General features: G+C 35.2%; 1 protein-coding gene and 1 pseudogene across 1 annotated transcript; both read left to right on the top strand.

Moving 5' to 3' along the window:
• The first annotated feature begins 8,422 nt into the window (after window positions 1-8,422).
• LOC120141566 (laccase-5-like) lies at window positions 8,423-10,761 on the top strand. Its single transcript, XM_039156398.1, has 6 exons — window positions 8,423-8,539; window positions 8,618-8,769; window positions 8,924-9,168; window positions 9,269-9,397; window positions 9,481-10,428; window positions 10,505-10,761. Exons 1-6 carry the CDS (start codon window positions 8,456-8,458, stop codon window positions 10,633-10,635), a joined length of 1,689 nt encoding a protein of 562 aa, XP_039012329.1. The 5' UTR covers window positions 8,423-8,455; the 3' UTR covers window positions 10,636-10,761.
• A 3,721-nt stretch (window positions 10,762-14,482) lies between these two features.
• On the top strand, window positions 14,483-15,305 carry LOC120139023 (annotated as a pseudogene).
• Window positions 15,306-18,340: the final 3,035 nt, after the last annotated feature.

Raw genomic sequence — 18,340 nt, 5'->3', positions numbered from 1 at the left:
TGTTTATTGTTTTTGTAGAACATTTTTCGGCTCAATTGACCTTAAGGAATAAAATAAGCCTAGTCACTACAATTGTGTCAAAGCTTTCACCTGTACAAAGAAAATTGTTTGAGGATACTTGCTTCAGGCCATGGCTAAAAGTACAACATCTGGGTGGAGATGCTATGTTGACCCATTTGTGGCTTCAGACCATGACTAGCGATCTACCCGAGAGTATAAAACGTGGTAATGAAGAGATATGGTTTCATTTTCCACTGGCGTATACGTGTTTTGGGCGGGAGGAGTTTTGCTTAATCACTGGTCTACGCTTCGGACACGATGATGTAGGTCGATACACTAGTCATATTACCCGCCCATCATGGTTATCCCGGGTTTTTCCTGAGCTGTCAATGGAGAAGCCAAATTTACACGTCGACGACGTTACGAGATTATTTAATAAGAAAGATGGTTTTACTCTGATGGATGACGTTAATGTTGTCCGAGTATGCCTTTTAGTACTTTTGCATGCCGACCTTTTAGGCAGAGAGGCCGGACAACCTATTCCTAAGGACCTAATATTATTGGTAGAGGACCTAAATATATGGAACCTGTTTCCGTGGGGTTCGTATCTATGGAAAGCTACCTGGAATAAGTTGTCTTCTGCCTTTGATGACCGCAAAAGTTTGTGTGGCGATGGTTCCAAATACACTTTGTCAGGCTTTATTTGGGCTTTTAAGGTAAGAATTTCAATATAATTTTCCCAAAATTATAATTAATTATTTAACAATTACTAATGTTTGTGTATTATATTGTTTGTAGATTTGGATATTTGAGGCTTTTTCCGACATTCAGACATATGCATTAAAAACTTCAAATGATATTCCTAGGGCTATTTCCTGGAAGAGGAAACGGCGGCTGTTGATTTGGGAAGAGTTACTACGGTATACGACAATAAATGATGTAAGTTAACACAAATACTACCATATATAAACAAGTTATTACTAGTACACGTTTAACTTTTTTTGAGCTTTTATATTGTTAGGAGGCCAACACTCCATTACAGAGGTTGACACCCACGGAGGCTGAGCTTGCCACTGATTGGTGGCAAGCTAGTAAGCGTTTTTTTTATGGCACGGATGATGAGCAGCCTCCACTTCGAGAGTCATAACCTCACCCAGAGCCATCACCTGATCGACCACACTATCACCTCTATAACGAGAGCCATCACCTATTTCGTCACATCATTGAGCCTCTTCTCCACCATCACCTCATGATAGGCGACCGGCAAAGATGCCACGACATTTATCTCCTGTTCTCCACCTCCACCTCTATGGGATGAGTTAGGGGAGTTACGTGATGAGGTCAATGCCTTGCGTGAGGAGGTCGGTACTTTACAAGATGACAATGGTGCATGGCGTGATGAGGTATCTACTTTACGTGGTGAGGTAGCGGCTCTACGTGAGATGGTAGCATCGTTACAGAATGAGGTTCATACTCTACGCAACAAGGTAAGTTTAAGATTTTTCATATTTAACTTGAGTTACTTGTAATTTCACTTAGATTAACCATTTCACTTAGATTGCTTAGTAAATTCATTCGGTTGCTGCCAATACTGCTAAACAGTTCTAAAATAACCCTGTGAAGTTAGTATTTGTCTTTGTTTTGTCTTTTGGTTGAAGTAATGGAATCCATTCAAGTTTCAATTTGCAGAAGAAGAATAGTCGCAACACGAAACTTAAAATCGCAACGCGAAAATGACTATCGCAACGCGAATTTGACTATCGCAACGCGAATTTGACTATCGCAACGGGATAATCGCAATGCGAAATAAAAATCGCAACGTCAAAAACGCAATGTAAAAATAAAAATCGCAACACGGATTTAGTTTCGCGTTGCGATTTTGGTTTCGCGTTGTGATTTTGTCGTTGCGATAGTCATTTCTGCGTTGCGATAGTCATTTTCGCGTTGAGATTTTAAGTTTCGTGTTGTGATTTTAAGTTTCAGAAACAATTCTTCTTTTGTAAATTGAAACTTGAATGGATTGCATTACTTCAACCAAAAGACAAAGACAAATACTAACTTCACAGTGTTGCAAATTTAAGTTTCAAGAATAAACTACTACTCTTAATGTTGTCCTTGAACATGCACTAAACCTATATGTTGTCCTTTTAAATGTTTATATAAGTGCTTAATTATGGAATGTTATCTGATGCATTTTGTGAACTATGATAGAATAATGACTTGGGTGAATATCGTGCAAGTTTGAAACATATTTGTCTTTGTTTTCACTATTTAATATCATGTCTGTTTATTTACTGATTTATATATTAATTTATTTTTAGCGGCCCGATAAGGTGGATGCTTTACGTCGGGTTTTTCTTGCACGACGGGGTTCACGCATCAGACGGCGTGCATGTGCCATTACGTCTCCATTCACCCCAATAGTGCGAAGACTCCGTAAGAAGAAGCCTGACTCACCTGTCATCGTTCAAGAGGCCTCTCCTATCATTCAAGAGGCCCTTATCATCCCTCAAGAGTCGCCTCCCACCGTTCAAGAGGCCCATGTCATCGTTGAAGAGGTCTCTCCTACCATTCAAGAGCCTGATTCACACGGCGTAATATGTCGAATTATTGAGAAACCCTCTCACGTGCCGGACATGATGGATGACTGTTGGCTTTCGTATGAGTTACCAGCCAGTACCATTCCGGCAAATGAAGTGGAGAGGAGAAAACTACCGAAAACAATTTTGGATAATACCCTTTGGGCTAAGACCGCACTTGATTTTTATCTACATGAACGGAGCCAGGGGTGTTACGCTGACATATACAAACTCAACGATGATATGCATTTGTTGATTGATCGGTCTTGGTGGGGTGTGTTATTAGGGGTTGAAGACAAAGGCTATTTCGATGGGGGGTAAGTCTTATATTTTTCTTATATTTCATTTTGATTAATTTTTTTTAAAATTTATGTAATTCACTAATATATGTCTTTTTTTTGTAAAACAGCATATTGATGCATGGATGTCACGTCTTCTAATGATAAGGAAAATGAGGAAAAATAAAAAAAAATACGCAATATACAATTATGCCGACTTCATTTCACTTAGTTCACTTGAAGAATCAACAATAGGAATCATATGTGTTGGCTAATAGACAAGCTAAACTTTATCCTGCATGGTGGAGGTCGATAAGGTTAGTATTTATTTTTTAAATATTGTAAAGGTGTTCATAAATAAGTGCGCAATTGAATTATTACTTATTATTGCAGGTGTTTATCCCTGTTTTGGAACGTACTCGTTGGCTCAGCTCACATCCATGAAGACAATAGTATATGACAGCATGATAAATTACATATTATTGTCTGATTTGAGAGATATTATTAAGGGATGGAGCTCCTATTTGGCTAAATTCTTGGATGCGATTAATTATTGGACTTATTCTGGAAACAAGAAGCCAAAGAAGTTCAATGTTACAATTATCAGAGACGAGACTGCGCCACAACAAACGCAGGAAGCCAGAGGGGATTGTGGTCCTCTCGTATGCATGTGCTTGGAGCGTTTGACGACAGGAAGTACACAGTTTCTACCTCCCACCGATAGAGATAAGGTGCAGTAGGCCTGTGGTTTCGGCATTTTATGGCTAGAGCAATATATGCGAGACGCTACCTACCTGCATCCGCGTTATGAAAGTGTCCATAAACAATTGGTAAGTCAAATGCAAGTGTTGTTAAGTACCTAGAATTCAATAATTTGATGTTTGTTGGTTTTAGATGTGTAGAAAGTGTTGTTTGAGCAAATGTTTGGTTTCTGCAGGTTAATCCTGAAGTGAGCTGCGTTAAATTGATGTATGGGTGCATAAACAACTGTCTGGGGTACACTTTTTTTTATTGTTTAATTGATTCTTAAAAGTCTGATTTGTTTAATTGATGAGGAAAATAAGAATTATTATTATTTTTTGCTTGTTTAATTGATTTGTAAAAGTTGATTTGTAAAAGTTGATTTTTTTAATTGATGTGTAAATAATTATTATTTGTGCTTGTTTAATTGATTGAAATGTAAAAGTTGATTTGTTGATTTCAATCTGCATCATATTGAAGGCAAAAGACCTGTTGAAGGTACACTTTCGCAACGCTAAACTTAAAATCGCAATGCGAAAGTCAAAATCGCAATGCGAAAGCCAAAATCGCAACGCGAAAGTCAATTCATGTTGCGATAGTCTACTACGCTTTGTGATTTTTTCGTTGTGATAGTCAAATTCCCGTTGCGATAATCAAATTCATGTTGCGATAGTCAAATTCGTGTTGCGATAGTCAAATTCGCGTTACGATATTCAAATGAATGTGTAATAAGTGATAACAACTGAACAAATCATAGCAATGTTCAAACTCAAGTTACTAAACATGTCTAACTGAAAATGTTAAAAGTTTACACATAAAATACACATAATACAACGTTTACATTTAAAAATCACCTAAGTTAATAGTCCCAAAAGGTGAAGCCGGTTGTGATTGGATTTTGATTTTGATTGCGATTTGTATTGCCTTTTGCTTGACACCATATGAGCTTTAGATTTTGATGAGGATCCATATTTTGGTAGAGGAAAAGATAATTGTGATGGCACTAGTGATCCACATGTCAACCTTGTATGACCACTTTCCTTGCACCGACTACATGTCGATCTCTTCTTCTCTTCACCCTTAGACGATATACGATCGTGACTTTTTGGTCGGCCAGGTAGCCTTCTATCCATGGCTGGTGGCAAAACTGTTTGTAAGTCATCTGGTATGTCCCACTCAGAAGGATGTGGAATAGGGTAGATAATCTCGACATAAGTCTGTCGATATATTTTTGTAGTGTAGCAATCCATAGAGTATGCGCTTGAATCATCTTGGTTTAGATGAAGAGCAACTTTTATAACATGGCCACACGGATAACCAGATGTTTGCCGTTTCATACAACTACACGTCTTTGCATTTAGATTGACAAGCCCATTTAAGTTATTATCCAGTACTTCAAACAAAGTGTTTGAACATGGTTAAACTCTCCATGACGTTGACTTCACAACACGTTTCGTTATTTTTTTTTCAGTCCATGGTGTAACACGATGTTCCAATGTTCCTGTAAATTTAAATAAATAATACTTAGTAAAATATATGATAAGTTACGAATTTAAAGAAATAATACCTGCATGATTTCTTTTCTTGTAGTACCACTGTTGAATAGAGGCTCGAAAAAACTCCATTAACATAGTAATGGGTAATTTCTGGGAATGACGACTTAGAGCGTTGATTGATTCTGCACTATTAGACGTCATGAAACCATATCTTGCTCCAAGTTGATGTAATCTTGACCATCTTTCAAACCCGACATCTTCTAGTGTTTGAGCACACTGAGGCAAAACACGTCTTAAACAATTTATATGCTTATTAAAATCCACTTCCCAATAAGCTTTTACAGCCTTCCAGTGTCCATTTGTGATTTTTTATACCAGCAGACCTTGATTTTAGATTTCTATACAAATGAACACAACAAAGTCCATGAAAAGCATCTGGGAAAAATCTTCTAACAGCGTTGTCAATTGAGTTTGCCCTATCGGATATGATTGTCAGATTGCTAATAGGACCTATGCAATCCCTAAGATGCCCATAAACCATGCCCATGAATTAGAGGTTTCAGATTTGCCAACCCCGTAAGCTATTGTCAATATCCCATTGTTAGCATCCATGACTACTGCTAATAAGTTTACTCCAAGGTATCGACCTTTCAAATGTGCTCCGTCAACTATAATAACTGGGCGCATGCAAGTAAAAAACGAACGAATCTACAAAATAATATACACAAGAAATATAATCATTTAAATGTGAAATGCATGTAACTAACAAAAACGAGTCAACAAAATTATATTGATTTACTAACCGCATCACCAATGGCGATAAATAGCAACTCAAAGCGTCCATCTCTATCTGTTTTGATATGAGTTACCGACCCAGGATTTTTCAGCTTTAAATTGTGACAATAAGCCGGCAGTTGGGCAAACGATGCTTCTGGCGACCCCCTCAACAATTCCAAGGCATAACATTTGGCTCTCCTAGCTTGAGAATATGAGATACTAATCTTGAACCGAGCATTCATGTCAGTCATAATTTCATGTCTCCGATATACCCTGCCATTCAAAAACATTAACTCAGCCAGAAAACCACCCAACACCTTTTTGTTTGCCTGTCTATGGTGAGGAAAAACTTGGGTTCTTGAACATGTATGTTTATCAATAAAAGTCCTAACTTGAAACATTTCGCAATCTTTTATCCTCTTTGCAATCATACGCCACGTACAGTTTTTTCAATCATACACCTTGTTTCGAAACGATCTTTGCTTGATTTGTTAACTTTTAGTTGATAGCCATCTTCCACACATTTCGTATACAAAGCTATCTTCAAGTCTTCCTTTATATCAAAACAATCATCTTTCTTGATACGAATAATTTTTTTGTAACAATCAACTGCTATCTTTACCAACTCTTTTTCCGGTATCTGAAGTAATTCTGGCATATTCCAGTTATACTCCCGTGGCATTTTCTTCGGGGACTTTTCTTCGGGGATTTTTTCTTCTTCTTTTTCTTCTTCAGGTTATATGAATTACAGAATGGATGTTCAACATGTTCATTCACAGTCGTAACTTCCTCCTCATTATCATCAACAGCATCTTCCTCGGCAGCGGCTGTTTCATCATCAAAATTCGGGTATTGACCAATATCAAAATCATTACACGCAGGGTCTGTTTCTTCTTCTGAAACATCATCAAAATCCGAGTATTGACCAAGATCAAAGTCTGGGTATTGACCAATATCAAATTTCGAATACTGACTAGTACTCACAATTGTTTCTGTTGGCTCATCATCGTCTAACTGGTCAATACGAAAACCGGAATTTGGTGCTGAAAGTTGATTGGGATTTGGATTAGTTGTGGGTTTTGAGATTGTGTTTGGTATTGGAAATGTGGTGAAACAAAATTTGCTTGGTGGTGAAATTGTGGTGGAACCATTAAATTTTGAGCACCATAAACTGGGGTTGAAAAACTTAGTTGATTACTACCCGCTACTGACCCAACTTCACTACTTCTAGGTTCAACAACATACAATGTAACATCATCTTGCGAAACACTAATGTAAGCAATGAATCGTTCAACATCTTCATTGTCGGTTAACAAATAAACTTTACCTTTTCTCTGATAAGATAGTCTAAATCCACTTAGGGGCTCTAAATTCAATTTATTTGCAACACATAACATTAGAGTTTCATAAGTTAACTTTTTTAATGACAGTTTTAGTTGAAGATTCATGGGTAAAGGCATATATTGTAAAACACCATGAACATTCTCCCATGACCCTCCAAAACACAAATCTATCCAAACATGATCAACATTAGATGATTTCATTATTGTAAATTAATTTACTAAACAAACGAGCTGCGAAACTAAAACCTGTTGCCGGATGGGGAAGGATGTCGTTGGATATAGGAACAGATGTCGCCGGAGAGAGTGATAGATGGAGATGGAATGAGTTGCGATTTAGGGATTTAGGTTATCAGTTGTTACTGCTGCGTAGTTATATACCCAAAACATTTGTGTTGCGAAACTAAAACCTATTGTGAATTTGAAATTCAGTGTTGCGACAGTCAGTATCGCATTGCGATAGTCAGAATCGCGTTGCGATTTACATATTCTCATTGCGATTTACATATTCGCATTGCGATTTTTAAAATCGCACGCGAATTTGGAAAATCGCAATGCGATAGTCAAAATGGCGTTGCGAATCTGGAAACTGATTTGCGATACTGGAGATCGCGTTGCGATTTAGAGATCGCATTGCGATTTTGTTGGTCATTTTGGCAAATCGAAAAAAAGTTGATCAAAATCGTATATTATAAGGAATTTTCGGTCATTGAGGTTATTTTCTCTACTATAATTATTTTATTTGGTTAATATTTTAACTCAATGTTTTAATTTAAAATATCTATTATTTAAATGAAAATCATTAATTTTAACTAATGATTAACTGTTGATATAAAAAAATTTGTATGTTGACATGGTGGCTAGGCATTGCATCTTCTTCCACCAGACCTGGATTTATCCTTTCTATCTCCAAATCTGAGTTTCTTTGTTTTAAAAGTCATGCAAGCGGAATTGTGCCATATTCAAACCAAAAAAAAACGAAAGGATCAATTTGAATGCAAAAAAGAAAAAAAAAAAAAAACTGAACCCTTGTGAAGGAAGCAAAGCATGCATTGATGAAACTAATTGTTCAGTTTAAATAAATAGGCCAGTGGGTGCAACTACTACTACGGCCGGAGTTGATCCCTAAACCAAGTTTCGCTGGAAATGACACCGTTTCTGTAGCCAACCAAACCCTATAAAACCCCCTCCCCCTCACATTTGTATCACTCAAATCAAAGGCGCGGTTGAATTCTATCTGCCCAATGGAGTCCATCGCCCTTTTCCTTTTCATTTCTTGTGCATTATTTTCCCTTAGCAGTGGAGTGGTTCACCTACATCAATTTGTGGTATGTGATTGTTTTGTTCCATTCTGGTGAAAAAGTTTGTTTTGATTTAATTAGTTAATTCCATCATGAATGTAACAGATCCGAGCAACACCAGTGAAGAGGCTGTGCAACACTCACAACAGCATCACTGTTAATGGCATGTTTCCTGGACCTACCCTTGAGGTCAGGAATGGTGATTCCCTTCAAGTTAAAGTTGTCAACAAAGCTAGATACAATATCACCCTTCACTGGTAATTCAATAATTGTACCTTCATACATGCATGCAAGCATGAAACCTGCTTTCCATCATAAACACAGTTTTCAAAACATGTATACATTTGATAATCTGCTGGTATATAACGTTAATACATTTTGATTTACCATAACCATGAGTTTGATATACAGGCATGGTGTTCGACAAATGAGAAGCGGATGGGCGGATGGACCAGAATTTGTGACTCAGTGCCCGATTAGACCAGGAGGAAGCTACACCTACAGTTTCACAATTCAAGGACAAGAAGGAACATTGTGGTGGCACGCTCACAGCTCATGGCTTCGAGCCACTGTTTATGGAGCTCTTATCGTCCGTCCCAGACTAGGCGAATCCTACCCTTTCCCCAAACCAAACCGCGAAACTCCAATTTTACTCGGTAATTATATGACTTCTGTTTTTCCATGTGATCATTTTAATGGTAATTAATTATGAGGGTATGCCTAGAATGAATCTCAATTGTTGATTATGACTACAAGGTGAATGGTGGGATGCAAACCCCGTTGATGTTATGATGGAAGCAACGAGGACAGGAGGTGCTCCAAATATATCTGATGCTTATACTATCAATGGCCAACCTGGTGATTTATACAAATGTTCCTCCAAAGGTATAACTATAACCATAATAACTTTCAATGATTTGATTTTCCCAGGAGATTGGCATGCCTGAAACTTTTTACTTCTTTTATAGACACCACAATCGTTCCCATAGACTCCGGCGAGACCAACCTCCTTAGAGTCATCAATGCTGCCCTGAACCAGCCACTTTTCTTCGCAGTGGCCAACCATAAGCTCACCGTTGTTGGCGCTGACGCCTCCTATACCAAACCCTTCACCACTTCAGTACTCATGCTAGGTCCCGGACAAACCACCGATGTTCTCATCAAAGCCGATCAGCCACCGGCTAGATACTATATGGCGGCCCGAGCCTACCAAAGCGCCCAAAACGTACCCTTCGACAACACTACCACCACTGCCATTCTTGAATACAAGTCTACCAAAAAGGGAAATGCACTCAAACCAATTATTCCTTCTCTGCCGGCCTACAATGATACCAGCACTGTTACAGCCTTCACCCAAAGCTTTAGAAGTCCCCGAAAGGTCAATGTACCCACAAATGTCGACGAGAGCCTTTTCATCACCGTCGGTCTGGGACTCAACAGCTGCCCTCCAAATTTTCACAAAAGTCGTTGTCAAGGTCCCAACGGTACACGTTTTACTGCTAGCATGAACAACGTCTCATTCGTGCTCCCAAAGAACTTCTCTCTTTTACAAGCTCACCAACAGGGGATTCCAGGAGTATTCACCACAGATTTCCCAGGAAACCCTCCGGTGAAATTTGATTATACCGGCAACGTCAGCCAGTCTCTCAACCAACCTATCACAGGAACTAAATTGTACAAATTGAAGTTCGGTTCAAGGGTACAAGTTGTGGTTCAAGACACGAGCATTGTAGCACCCGAGAACCACCCGATTCATCTTCACGGATACGATTTCTACATCATTGCAGAAGGTTTCGGAAACTTCGACCCCAAGAAAGATACATCCAAGTTCAATCTTGTTGATCCGCCTCTAAGGAATACGGTTTCGGTTCCTGCGAAAGGATGGGCAGTCATTAGATTTGTTGCAGATAACCCAGGTAAAAATACAAGTTCTCTCGATGAATCCCTTACATTTGATGTTTGAAATTGAACTCTCTTTTTTCTGGAAAACAGGTGTGTGGATAATGCACTGTCACTTGGACGTCCACATCAATTGGGGTTTGGCTATGGCTTTCGTGGTTGAGAATGGAGTTGGAGAATTACAGAGCCTGCCACCACCACCGCCGGATTTCCCTGTTTGTTAGGATTCACCACACAAACACTTGATTGAAATTCATAAGCCCGACAAGAAGAAGGGGAATTGGACTTTGTTCATACCTCTGAATATTGTTTCATTTGGATTAAATAAAGTGGGTGTCATTAGACTACCATCTGATTGTTTTCCTTTTCCCTACATCTAATGTTAAAAATAAATATGTTTTCACATTCTATAATCAAATAACATGATTTTCTAAATTGTCCGCTTATCGACTTGAGGAGCAGGATGCCCGATATCCAATTTGCTTTCTGCCCTTTATTAAATTTACAGTTCAATTTTTTAAAATAATAAAAAAAAAACCATGCTTTGTAAAGGCCTTTTTTCTTTATTTTCTTTTCGTTTATTGTCATGTTAAAAAATAAATAAGGGTAAAATAGATAAACAGTCCCTTGACTATAGGATACTGCTATATTGAGTCTCTTGACTATTAAAAATTATAAAATGGTCCCTCGACTATAGGGAGTTTCTTTATTGAGTCTCTCAACTATTAAAAGTTACAAAATGGTTACTCGATTATTCATTATGTTCCAAACTCGTCCTTTTTCGTTAAAAAATTAAGGGTCATCTGAGTTGGGCGTTAACATGTTGACTGAGATATGATAGTTGTTTGAGATTATGAGATTAGATTTTTTCATATTCAGACAACAAGTTAACGTACAACTCAGATTGATGTCAATTTATTTAACTGAAAAAGATGAATTTGGAACATAATAAATAGTCAGATGACCATTTTGTAATTTTTAATAGTTAAGGGACTTAAAAAGCAACTATCAATAGTTGAAGGATTATTTTATAATTTTTAATAGTCAAGGGATTTAATAAAGCATTATTCTATAGTCAAAGGACCATTTATATACTTTACCCAATAAATAAATAATAGTAGGAGTAAACTATACCAATGACCACTTAAGTATTACTTGATTTCATTTGATCATAAATCTTTTAATTTTATCAATCAAATCATCTAATTATTTAGTTGTTGCCAATCAAACTATCATCAGTTAACATTTAACGGAGGATTCAACGCGACAATTAAAAAATTAATATAATTAATCGTTTAATTCTCATTACTTACACATTCTATCAATTATCCATACTAGACAAATGGTTGATGACTGTTTCATATTCATAAACCACACTAAGTCATTAAAATGATACCTTTTATTATTTATGGAGCTATGATTTTATATCTATAAATGCAACTATCTTGAACAAATTTTGAGGAGCATGTTCAAAATATTAAACATCAACATACTATCTTGAGGAGTATCGACTATTAATATATTAAAGCATGCAAGTCATATATATATATATATTTCTACATTTACTCAACATAAAAGGTAAATATATTTTGAACGTCACAAGTGAATTTAATACATATACGAATTTAAGATTAATTTATTTAGATCAATTCTAATGCGTTGTGGATGTAAACTAATATATTTATGTCTATACTCAAGAGTTAATATGTTCTGAATGCGATAACTAAGACAACCTATTCAGCTGAACATGTTAAGTGTAGTGTTGTTGGGGTTCGTATGATCAGTGTTAAGAGGTCGTCAGATGTCTGTGTTTTTGGTTGTAAAATTGTGTTAATAGGTTGCTTTCCATAGACGAGTATCAGCAGGGCCTGTTGCTTTTATTTTGTCTGTTAGCTTGGTAATAGTCGATTGTTCTGTGAGCTTGTTGTGATATCCTCTTGTGTTTAGGTGAGGCTTTGCACGGATGCAGTGACATTTTGTTGTTTTGTTGCAATATCATTCAGAGGTGTTGTATTTTCGCCTAGAGTTAGGGGTAATCTTTTCCTCCATTTAGGTCTAGGGAGATTTTTAATGAGGTCTCTAACCTAGGTTTGGCTTAATAAAATTCCTTCTTGTGGAACAAAAAAAAACTAATACAACCTATTTTCTCTTTAACTTTTAGATAATATAATAATCTGAGAATAAAATATTTTCTTAAGATAATGAAATATATGTTGGGGAGGACTCATTATTTAATTAGAGGAGAAGGAAACTATGAATTGTTAAACGTCAAAATTCAAAACCATGGGTGAGGGTCGGAACCGGGAATGTAACCAACATTCTTTTGGGGGGGGTTCTAAGCTTGTAACCAATCAAAATACCCATAAAATAATAACATAATTTAGTAGGAATACAGATACTTATACCAGATCCCATGAACCCAACCCTCTTGAGGATTTGGTCAGCTCACATTATATATCCCAACTTGTCAAGATAAACCACGCACCTTCTCTTTTTCTTACTTCATTGCTTACAAGTTAGACCCTACTCGATTCATTTCCTTGACCAGGTATTCCGAGTATAGATTCATTTCCCAATTTGTCAACTCGGCTAGTAACTTTTAATTTTATTGTAATTAGCTAGATGATTAGGAAATTGTGAGAAAATAATTAATTTCAAGCTTGTGATTAACTTAGTGATTTCCATTTTTTTAAATTTTAAACCTTGTTCCCTCCATTACTTCTGTATTTAATATTCAATGAAAAACTTAATCATTATATAAAGTAATAATTAGTGTATTAAAGATTAATGAATATAAAGATAATAGATTCATCTTAACCCCACAATTTTTTTATTGTCTTGAGCTTCTGATCCAGTCTCCAAATTATCTACATTAGTTTATTCAATACCTATTTGGTAAATCATATTCTTGGACTTATAATGAAATTGATGCAAGGTTAAACTAAGAACTAACAGAAAGCATGAAGAAACAGAAAATTAAGCAAGATTTGAAGAGAAAGGCAGCAGAAAAGTCTGAGGAAGAAAACGAAAAAGAAAGTTCCATTCCTTCAACATATCAAGCAACTTCAATTATAAAAGAGAGCGTTGATATCTCTAAAAGTTAGGATTCAAACAATTACATATATATAAAATGCATGTTATTAATGATTAAAGCTTTTTTGACTAGATATTTCTTTATAATTACACTAAATGTTATTAAAAAAACAATGATATTTTTTTGCCTTGGGTGTAGCACAAAATGAAAAGGACTGGATGAACATTTCAATCTAGGAAAAGGACCAAGTTAGCGAAAATTGTCTGAAAAATGAAATAGAAGAGAAGGCCAAAAGAAATGAGTTGTTGAACCCAAGACCAAGGGAATCATTTCTATTACAAAAATGAAATGGAATAAAAGGACAAAAGAATCTGCTTTTTGCCTTTCGAGGGTAGGGTAGTTGATCATTAGAGTTACTTGTGGTAATAAAATAGATTTGACAACATTATTATTTTTAAATAAAGTTTATTATAAGAAATATTTAGCCAGTGAAAACAATTTATTTTTTTAATTATTAATTGATGTGGTGCTGAATAGATAGCTTACCTACTTGCTTTATAGATAATTATGTTCAAAAGTTGAATAAATTAATGCGTAACCAATAACCTACAAGGATGGGATGATGAGGTATTGATGTCGAATTTCTTATTGAATTATGCATGCGAATTTGTAATCCACACCGACACACGTACACTAAATTCTATCACAAATTAGTGTATATATATATATCTTCACCTTCAAACCTTTTTTTAGTTTTTTGACAATATAAAATCAATTAGTTGTATTTAAAAAAATTAAATTACAATAAAAATTTATAATCATAATCATAAACTACTAAAAAATAATAAAAACATTTTTCTATAATCATATATATACCTAATTAAACAAAGTCCAAAAGAGAAGCTGCAACTTGGGGATCCACTTGCAGTGTGATGTCTTCCTTTTCTTTCTGTTAAAACTGCAACTCTTCCCTAACAAATTCAAAAACTATTTCAAGTAGATCTGTTTATATATATATATATATATATATATATATATATGTATGTATGTGTGTATATTCTTCTTCGATTTTATAAATTGGCCTATATATTCAACCTTGCCTAGCGTTTATGTGTTTAATATGACCTTTAACCCCAATCCGGTTTCATTCTCTTAGCAGCCATGCCTTCTTCATTGCAGCTCCATCCACCCCTCGCCACCACCATTGGAAGCTGCCGCCAGAAACAAACTCAACCTACAACGTTGACAAGGTTTTTCCCTCTTCCTTGCTGGATGTCGCTGCCCGACACGGTGGCAACATACCACATCCGCACCGTGGGGCCTAACCAGTGTTGTTCGGCAGTTGTTCAAGCCATAGAAGCCCCCTATTGAATCCGTTTGGTCCATAGTCCGTCGTTTCGATAACCCTCAAGCTTACAAGCAGTTCCTACGAAGCTGCCAAGTTATTGTCGGAGACGGCAACGTTGGCTCCCTCCGTGAGGTCCACGTGGTGTCCGGCCTCCCTGCAGCTTCCAGCACGGAGAAGCTAGAGATCCTTGACGATGAACGCCATGTGCTTAGCTTTAGTGTAGTCGGAGGCGATCATCGCTTGACCAATTACAAGTCCGTCACGACACTGCATGTTCACCCGATGGTAACGGGACAGTAGTAGTGGAATCTTACGTCGTCGATATTCCGGTAGGTAACAGCAGAGAAGATACGTGTTGTTTTGTGGACACAATTGTACGCTGCAACCTTCAATCTCTGGCTCGAGTGTCGGAAAATATGGCTACAACATAACAAATGTGGTTTTTGTCATGACGTTGAAGATGATCGTATATTACAAGCTCCAAATGTTAATTATGTGTTACTTTCTTTTCTGCTTCACTCCTTCACCATTTTTCTCTTCATTTCTCTCTCTGCATATGACAAACATCGCTAACAATTTTATTGCTTTGTTTCGTGCGAATATGCATATGAGAATAAAGGAATTAATCATGGTTTACTCGAGTCAATGGAAAAAATCAATTGAAAAATACAATTTTTTAGAAAAATTATTAATTATAAGTATTTACGAAACATAATATACCAATCCAAGTTAAATAAAGTTCTCGTTTTAAAGTGCAGAAGAGTGTAATAGACGTGCAGTAAAATGGTCAGAGACTGCAATTTGTAATTCATTGAGAAGAATGCAATATGATTTGTATATTTTTATATGATGCATATGTGGTATATATATTTTAAATAACTTATATTATATATAGCTTTTTAGTATAAGTTAACATTAAATATTTTTTTGACAATAAAAAAATTAAATATTATTTTCATGCTATAAAACAAGTGTATTTTGATAAATATGTGTTTTTTCCTCTCCATCACTAGTACGTCATTTGATTAACCATGTATTAAGGCAAGCTCCCTTTTTTATGCTATAATTTTATATCGTGACATGCTATTATTCCTTTACATTAACTTATGTGAGAATATATCTAGAATTGATTAATTACTATTTTGTAAAATAAATAATTGTTATTGCATGAATCAATTTATCTCAGTTGTTAAAGGAATCGTTGTTGTTCTTAGAGGTTATAAGTTTGAATACTAGGGGCTGCAATAGGGTAATTGATCGTTCATTGTCAAATAGTTTAAAGTATTTAGAATATATACTACTTTATAATCTCTTTAACTTAATTAAAAAAATAACTAACGGTTATTAATTAGGCTAAAAGAGTAGAAAATTATTCTAAAATAATTGAAAATGATTTTTATTAAATTCTTTGAATTATAAATTTTTATTAATATCTTTAATAATTTTGAAATGTCCTTGCTATTCAAAAGGGGAAAAAATACTTTTTTGGAAAAAAGAAAAAAAATACAACACATACACTCGTTAAAAATCTCTCTAATCTTAAAAAAAAGAAAAAAAAAGTACAACACATACACAACTGGGAAAAAAAACATTACAATCAGTCAAAATATTACACCAAAAATTACAAATATAAACCATGATATACATAAAACCTTAAACCTTGAAACAATCAAAGCTCATCTCCTGTAATTGGACTATTCTATTACCACCATGCTTTAAAGAATTATGACCTTGACATTTTTATTTTCGCTAAATGATTAGTCATTTCATTTTGGGTCCTTGGAACATATTAAAATATACTAACCAATTTAGAATCACCTAACAATCTGATTCCACAAAAAGAACAATTTTTCCTTTTCAATATGTTTTTTTATTTGATCAGCCAAATAAATTTTATTAAGAAAAGAACCGAAACTGAACCAAATTGTATATCTCGTTAAAAGCATTCCTAAATTTAGATGAAGAAAAATAGTACATACAATTTGACCAAACAAAGCACACAATCAGAAAAGCAGAACAAAAGAAACGAGCCATACGAGCAAAGGACAATTCAAGAACAAAACATCACTCAACACCAGCTAGTAGAAACACTACAAAACAGCAACCAAACCACCTGATCACCAATAGAAGGTCAACGATCCAGAGCATGAAAGGCTTAACTAAACTGAACCACTCAAGGAGAACAACATCAGGGCAATCAAAAGTCATACCACGATACGAAATAATTGCTTAAATTCAAGACATATTTGTTCATTATCTCTTGTTGCATTTGATGAAAACTGCACATTACATATAATAATATCTTAATTACATACAATCGGGTAAGGCTTGTGCTTTATATCTAATAAAATTATCTTGTTGAGGAAAAAAAATCTTAATTACATACAATCGGGTAAGATTTGTACTTTATATGTAATAAAAATATCTTGTTGAGAAAAAATATCTTAATTACATGATTATGATAACATTTTGAAGAGACATAATGAAGAGCAGTTTAATTTGGAAATTAAATGCAAGTTGGATTTTATGAACTCCAGCTTGACAATGCAAGTTGATATAAATTTGCGTGTTTTTAGGGAAGAGGATGCAAGTTGGATTGCAACTTGGCAGGGAGGTTTTTAGTGTTCCACGTTATCTTAATGTTGTCCACGACAAATTAAATAAAAGCCACCCTTTCCCATTTTAATTGTTTCTGCTCAAACCTACCACTTGAACAATGCTTCTTGTCCCTTGTCCCAAAAGAAAGTAAAATTATAATATATACATTTGATTCAATAACTGGTCTTTTTATTTTAGATTTTTTTTAGTTTCTTAATAAGAATAAGTCTGTCTTAGTGACGTGTTTATCTCTGTCTTTGTGGTAAATTTATCTATATTTTCGGTGGTTTTCAGTCGTTTGGCCGTTATTTTCGTTTATATTTTTTCTCAGGGTTGGATTTGCTATCGCCACGATTGATCAAGATGGCGTTTATTTTTTATCATGCTAATTTTCCCTGCTTTGGACCCTTGGATTGATTTGGATACGCTTCTTTGCATTCATAGATAGTTTTCTCACGTCGCTTGACTCTAATTTACGATTTTTCGGTGGTCTTTCAATAGCTTCATCCCTTTTGTAGTTCGTTTTGCCAATGCAGTTAGATTTATTCATATATTTATTTTATTCAAGCATTTTGGTTAGGTTTTTTAATGTTTTCCTTCTTAAGTTTTTGTGTGATCTAGGTGGCCAGTTTTTGTGTCATGGTTATAGGAAAATGTCCTAATTATAATTTAGTTTACGTTTACGATTATGCTTATAAATCTTCATTGTAATTCTAGATATTTTTAATTTTTAATAAAACTAGTGGATTTTTATAAAAAAATAATTGTTCTTTGAATCAGTAATGTGATCATATCAAATAAAGATTTTCTTAACTATTAACAACACACACCTTACGAACCTAATTACTTACACTCAATCACAAAATAAAATATTATTCTCTTTAACTATCGAAAATGAGTTGTACCTTAAAATTAAATAGTTTAACAATTAGTATAACATTTTAGTGCA

This window comes from Hibiscus syriacus, unplaced genomic scaffold (assembly GCF_006381635.1).
Source record: "Hibiscus syriacus cultivar Baekdansim isolate YM2019G1 unplaced genomic scaffold, ASM638163v2 tig00002237_pilon, whole genome shotgun sequence".
Lineage (NCBI taxonomy): Eukaryota > Viridiplantae > Streptophyta > Magnoliopsida > Malvales > Malvaceae > Hibiscus > Hibiscus syriacus.
This window is presented reverse-complemented; position numbering and strand designations above follow the sequence as displayed.